Below are 7,189 nucleotides of genomic sequence, written 5' to 3' on the forward strand. Positions count from 1 at the left end.
TTTATGTCTTTATTTCACTTTTTCAATGCAGCCCCCTGATGCTATTTGAACAATACATGCTAGAATACATTTTAATAAATTAGTCCAACTTTGTAACTTACAATAATTAAGTCAGGGGCTATACTGAGTCATATATGTTATAATGTCTGCATGAATAGGAATACTGTACCATGAATTTGGCTTTTACGCTAGAAGTTTCAAGATGAAACAGAAAGGGTTTGTCATTCAAATCAGAAATCAGTCATAACTTTTCCAAAAGGTTTTGGGTTTCGCCCAGTCTCCAGAAAAACATTTCCAGTTCTTCAAGGCACAAATAAATACATGCAAACCCTGCTTACTAATCTATGGCAGCTTATACTTCAAAGTGTCTGAGATGAAATACTACACAAATGAACTGCTGTACAAATATCTGGCCATCTCATGTTGTGCAGTAATCAGCTGACAGTTCCTTTGTAGTAAACATGAAGATGAGTGTTGACTGCAAGGTTAGAAAGGAGGTTATCGCAAACTCTTCACTGTCCATCTCACTCCCAGAAGAATCCTGAGTGCTGTACACTTCAGATGGGACTTGGAGCAGCAATTCTTAACTTTCCTCTTAGTCTAAAATCACTCAAGCAACTTTTATATACAAGAAACCTTTTTGTGTCTCACTCCTAATCTAACAGTGTGGCATTATGAGAAGTTGATCAAAGTCATCAAAGGGGGTTGAGTTTTAATGACAAAAAAAAACAGCCTCATAAAACCAGATCTCCAAAAAGGTTCTTTAATAAATAGCGGCAAACTGACTGGCTTTAAAAACATTAGCTCTTTATATGTACGACAGCTGAAGAGCTAGAATACCATTTTGTTTGCTGTGGGTTCATCACGATCATCATTTCAAGATACAACAAAAAGGGCACCGGTTACAAAGGGGGTGGCAAGATGATTCATAGTCACACCTTTATGTCCACATGTAACACAAAACATTCATGAGATATGGAGAATTTCAAACAGGTAGATGAAAATGTGACAAACTCAAAAAGGAAAAAAAAAAAAATCTTTTTAAGCGACTGTTTGAAATATCTGGACAAACAATATATCATTTGATCCCACAAATTATGTCAGAATGTGAATTATTTCCTTTAAACTAAATGGCAGATAATAGAAAGCATTGCCGCCCCGCCCCCCCTCCACACACACATACATCCAGAGTAAACATTCCACCTAACCAAACACAAGGGCAGACCTCGACGTCCAGGAAGGGATCTAGACACACTCTGGGGCTATCTGCTCTCCCCTCCTCCCACACAGACACATTTTCTCTCATCGTGCCAACAGTGAGTGGTGATGGGTCTCCGTTTTTACAATATCTAAGTGACACCCACTGGAGTTCTTGTTGTGCTTCTAGGATTGTATTTGTCCATGCCTTGTGGTCTGTTCATTTCCCCAATGTTTCCATTTGTGATTTTCTTTGGACTGCTACTGTAGAAACAGTATGCTGAAAGCCATGACGACACAGCAGCAAGCCACCCAGGGACTCTTCCGCTCACCTGAAATGTAGGGAAATAATCATGTGAAATTTAGGTCTACACTTTGCAACATTTAAGTGAAACTATGAAGTAGAAACACGTGTTTAAAAATCATTGACTTACCTATTCTGGCACATTTCCAGAAAATTCCTAGAAGCCTAAAAAGAAGAATTTCAAAAATTACAAGCAGAATGAAAAAAAAATCCCTTGATTTACTTTCCATTGTTGTAAAATGTAATCAACCTTTTACTGCATTTAATCAATACAAAGCTGGGCATCACTCTGTTGGTTTGACATTAACCATAAAAAGTGACTCAGTACTGTATTGTCTTGTCATGGTAGTAGGTTAAAAAATTCCTAAAAGAGTGCTACAGCTAGCTTACTACAAAATCTACAGCCATCAGATGTGCAATTCCATATAAGGAGTGTGCACGAAAGAAGAAAGGGTGGACAGCAGGCGAGTCTCACCATCTCTAGTGACAGCTGAGGCACATGTGGCACTCCAGGCTTCACTCTTCTGCTGCATCTGCCTGACTGTGTGTGAGTTTGTAATCTGAGTATATGTTTATGTTTGAAAGCCCATGATCTTAACTTTCATACTGACCAGTGGGTGTCAGCATACCATTATACAATCTTCTTACACTGTCTTAAAGATGGCCGTAGTTTACGTTACATTTTCTGAAACAATCTATATACTGTCCACTTTTCAGTACGAAAGACACACTCTTAGAAGTTGCCTGAGGATATTATTTTCCTCAGATTCGAGGCCTATCCCTACCACATTGCAATTATTTGCATAATATGTGGCACCGATTCAACATAAATAATGTCACATGGTTTACACAAGAAGCCAATCAAGAGGGAAAACTATTATATCATCCAATCTGTCACTGGAGTCTCATGCCTTAAGTCTGAAGAGAATGTCCCTCCCTACTAATGGTGTGTCTGATGAGTATGAGTGGAGTGATTGTGTGTGGCTGGTCTTGGGTGATGCCAGACCTGTTAGAAGTGAATCATAGAGTTTGTACATCCAAGAATAATAATAATGATTCAGTAATGAAGAAAAAGCCTTCTGCTACTTTATTTGCCTCAATAATTAGCTGAAAAAAGCAATTGTAGCTTTTTTTTTCTCTCCATTGTTACATGGATCAGAATCATCTCTATGACAGGTCATTTCTAGTTTGTGGTTTCTCCCACAGAGACAAAACAAAACAGCCTAATATGATATAAAATTCATATGTAAGACCTTTGGATCCAACTGGCAAAATTGGTGAAGTTCACTAACAGCACCTTAACAGATGGAGCAGAATGTAAGCGTTATCCTTGCCAGTGGAGGCTGTAATACTACAGGAAATACTGAAACTGGTGGCTGCAACATTAAGATATGAACTCTTGCAATCACCTTGAGTCTTAGCAATTCATTCTAAGGTAATCTCCTCACTTTAACTGCCTTGATGTCTGACTAGACACATTTTTTTATTTCCTTCAACAGTAGAAATTGTCACATCACACTAAATAACAAAAAATGCTTTTGACCTTGCATGATCACAAAAATGTATTTGATGTACATAACATTATTTGAAGAACTGCTAAAAAAAGCTAAAGGAATGAAAAGTGGACCACATTAAAAAAAAAATCAAAAAATCATTGAAATTGCTGTTTGGTGGTTCCCTTGTATGTTGAAATGCTGGTCAAGGAAACACAGCATGACTGCTGATTTTGAGTTTAGTTGCACTGCTGTGATTATAAAGACATGACACTGTGTCCCATTTAAAGATATATAGAAAGCTCTTTGAGGTGTCAACTTATTATTATTGAAACATAATTGTTATGAAGCTAAATGAAGGTCATAGGTTTTCTTCATTCAAAAAGAGATTTGAAACTTAAAGTCCACGTTTTGATATCAAATTTTTGAAAAAAGAAAACCCCAAAATAAATCATTTTATTTTGAATAAATTATTTCCTGTCATCCAAATATTTTTCTTTTTACAGTTTCAAATCTAACTTTTTCGGTGTCCAATCCTTTTTTGAGTTTCAGGTCATTTTTTTCAGTTTCAGACTTTTGGCCTTGATATTGCTTTGGGGGCTTGGTATGACAGGAGAGGGGCATGGGGTAATCGTGGACAGCATAACATGTCAAGACATAAAGACTGTTAGTTACAGTCCTGCTGTGAGTCCTGGGCTGGAACATAAACAATATAAAAACAGCTACAAGTTAGTTTGAAGCTAACTTAGTGAATGCTATCCATATGCTTCTAACTTAACTTCAAATCCTCCAACTAAACACATATTTTACCTGGATGTATGTCCCTCCCTATATTACAAACATCACACACCTATGTAATCCAGCATAAATCCTCTGTGAATTCCCTAAGGAATATCAAGACTTTCAGTTTCAAATCTATTTTTGAATGAATAATAAAAAAAGAGTAATTGTTAAGTATCTGAAATAATATACTTGGATCATACCCAGTCTTGTTCTTGTCTAGCAGGCTGGGAGCCAGAGCTCTGATGTAGGCACAGGTACAGATTAGGAGGAGAATCACTGTCAGCAGTGACTGGAAGTTGAAAATGGCCGACTGCAAAAAGACAAGACAAAGATACATTTAGCACAGACACAGTGTAGCGCAGGTTACCAGGTATATGTCATAGAAATGATGAGCACTGAATTCACCTTCAGTTTATCTTCTGTACCACTGACTGATGTTATGCTATTTGTGACCAGGAATGCTGATGTACCAGCTGCTCCTTCTGGTCCTGACACACTGCCAGATATGTTTCCCATAATGTGCCAGTCAAAATGTCTTCTTTCAGTTTACACAAGGGTGGTTGACCATTATATGTTTGTATACGTCACCCAGTAAGTAATAAGAAATTGTAGTAGAGATATGCCAAACTTGGTTTGAGGTCATTAGGAAACAGTGTCAGCATCATACAGAGAACACTAACAACAAACAATTTTTAATAAGTACTGGCTTCAAAAATAAAGTACTAGTTGTGCTATATTACATATAGTAATATACAAAATCAACTGCAAACCTAAAAGGTCTCATACTGCCATGTTCTAAAACAGAGACTAAAGACTGCTCTGCCTAGCTTCAAGTATTACATCTCATTGATAAGCCATTGTAAACTGTAGGACCCCACTTTATCACATTCACAGTACTTCATAAACACAGCTAAATCAACTGCAGATTTGTGATTTAGGGCCCTATTTAAGTGCCTTTGGGGCGTATCCACTTTTGTTATTTTAACGGCGGAAAAATGGTCACTGCGCCAGGCGCATGGTCTAAAAGGGTCGGACTTAAGTCCCCTCATTAAACATAGGCGTGTTTTGGGTGTGACGCGGTAAACCAATCAGAGTGCGCTGTTGGCGGATTGTTAGTGTGATGGCGGATTGACCAGGATTGGTCACATGACTACATTGACAGTTTCATTGATCATTACTGCGATTGACTGATTCTGATACATAGTGGCACATCACTGAAATTTTTAATATGTTGATGTTCATCATAATACAAATTCACATTGCGGTCCTTTTATTTGTGATATTTTTCATGTTTGTGTGCTGCTGCGTGCCCGTGTGTGTGTGTAACAGGCACAGTGTCTGCACACTACGCACCCGCCTTTCTAGGACCATATTAGACTCTTGATGATGCACCCTTTAAATAACAGTGACATATGCGCCAGTGACTTTAAACCTGTTTTTTTTTTTTTTGTCAGTAGTGCAATCGCTTTCCTCTGCCTCAATATAGCAATGCACCACCAATGCGCCTGATCACACCTCATTTTGAGACCAACACGCCCATAGGTGCACAGACTGGTGCAAGTGCATTTGCTATTTAGACCCCATGGGCGCAGGGCGAGAAAATAACAACTACACTGGGGGAAACTAACAAAGACACATGCGCCACTCCGCCTGCTATCCGCTGTGTGCCACTTTCTGTCATGGTGTCAGTCAGCTCTAACTACAATTTCATTATTATGACCTCTAGCTTGTCACCTGTCTGTATCTGTTGATGCTCCTGACATGGTAAGCAATTCCAAACCAAGATGACAATCATAGTACACCAAGTTAGCACTCCCTGTTTGGGGATAAAATTGTGGGACTGTCAAAAAGATCTGTCAAGTAGGATTAGAAAATGTAGTCATATGGTACGGTATGGATATGTATTAAATATGAACGTCACAGATACTATATGTGCATTAATCCAAAGGAGAAAGAGTCTCTGATCATGTATGATCTCATATCTGATCTTTACTAGAAAACATTGAGAATCTATCTTCTCAATATATGATCACTAACTTATATTGGAGCATTTTAAGATTGTTTAAGTTTAATTTGCATGCAAGAAAAATAAATAAATAAAAAGATATTTGAGCATATAATGTCATGTCCTTTATTTTTGTTTTAACCCAATATTTTCTACACTGAAGGGAGAACTTTACTCTACAAAAAGGAATCAATGACACTCCTGCTCACAGCAAATCATTGCTATAAAATGACCATAATCTTACTGTTGGCAAAGGCGCGTTTGGTGTTGCTACATGATCTATTGTTGATGAAAACAAAACTGCAGATAACTACTCTGCTTGAAGATTTCAATTAAAATTAGGGCCAACCAATAATGGATTTTTGGGACCGATGCCAATATTAGGAAGTAAAACAATTTATATAAATTAATATATTGGCCGATATATACTTATAGTAGTCCTATATACTTAGACAATAGGCCATGATATACACTTTTTGATGAATACATTTTACAATAATCTATCAAGTGTGGTTATCGCCTGTTAGAAAGATATGTAATGGAGACATATTTTAAAGTTTCGGAAAAAACATTCTAATAAGTGACATAAGTAAACAAAAAGTTGTTTAAATCATTTTTTAAAATATCGACACACATCGGACAACATATATGCTGATGCCGATATCTGTGACAGGCCACTATCGTCCGATTATATCGGCAGACCGATATATCGGTCAGGCTCTAATTAAAACTGATGAAATGTATCAAAAGGTCATCAGTGCAGTGAATAAATGAGTCATTGAGTTGGTCACTGCACGTATTAGCCTGCCACCTATGAACTTTAAACTCAAATGTTATTGCAAGTTTATAAATAGCAACCTCGCCCACAACCTGTAGCTGACACAGACAAACAAACACGTCTCTTGGTGGACTGTGGTGCAGCTACGTGGCACACAACTCAAGACACAGCGATGCTCGCATTCATCGTGCTCGTTAACTAGTGATTTCTTTCACCTTTGTAACCATACACATCGCGATAGTACAGGACTTACGCGATTATGTATAGTTACGATATAGCTATATATTATACAAGGGAATCATAATGGGATGAACAGTCTGTCGAAACATTTTGCATGTCTTAGCTAGTCAATGCTAGCTGGGTAGCTTAGCATTGATATGCCCTACTTTCTACTTTCCACCGAATGTTCACATTAGTTGCGGTCACAGCGTACTACCGACACTGCCAATGACACTTGGAGTACTTGTAGATTATGCATAGAAGTCGCTTTAAAAGAGCAGAAGTACTTGTTTAGTAAAATACAAGCTTACCATTTTGTTGGGAGTCAAAGCCACATCACACTTCCTACTCCCTGGATTTTACGTAACGTATTCACGGCGATTTACGTAATGTGGTTACGCACGACGCTG

At 37.8% G+C, this 7,189-nt stretch overlaps 1 protein-coding gene across 1 annotated transcript; it reads right to left on the reverse strand.

The window, feature by feature from the left end:
• Window positions 1-747: 747 nt before the first annotated feature.
• Window positions 748-7,145, reverse strand: tmem167a (transmembrane protein 167A). Its single transcript, XM_053324999.1, has 4 exons — window positions 7,091-7,145; window positions 3,978-4,087; window positions 1,632-1,666; window positions 748-1,529 (listed from the first exon to the last, which is right to left on the reverse strand). The coding sequence occupies exons 1-4, from the start codon at window positions 7,091-7,093 to the stop codon at window positions 1,459-1,461; spliced, it is 219 nt and encodes a 72-aa protein (XP_053180974.1). The 5' UTR covers window positions 7,094-7,145; the 3' UTR covers window positions 748-1,458.
• Between the last annotated feature and the right edge of the window lie 44 nt (window positions 7,146-7,189).

The sequence above is a fragment of the Scomber japonicus genome, chromosome 9 (genome assembly GCF_027409825.1).
Source record: "Scomber japonicus isolate fScoJap1 chromosome 9, fScoJap1.pri, whole genome shotgun sequence".
NCBI classification, from domain to species: Eukaryota; Metazoa; Chordata; class Actinopteri; order Scombriformes; family Scombridae; genus Scomber; species Scomber japonicus.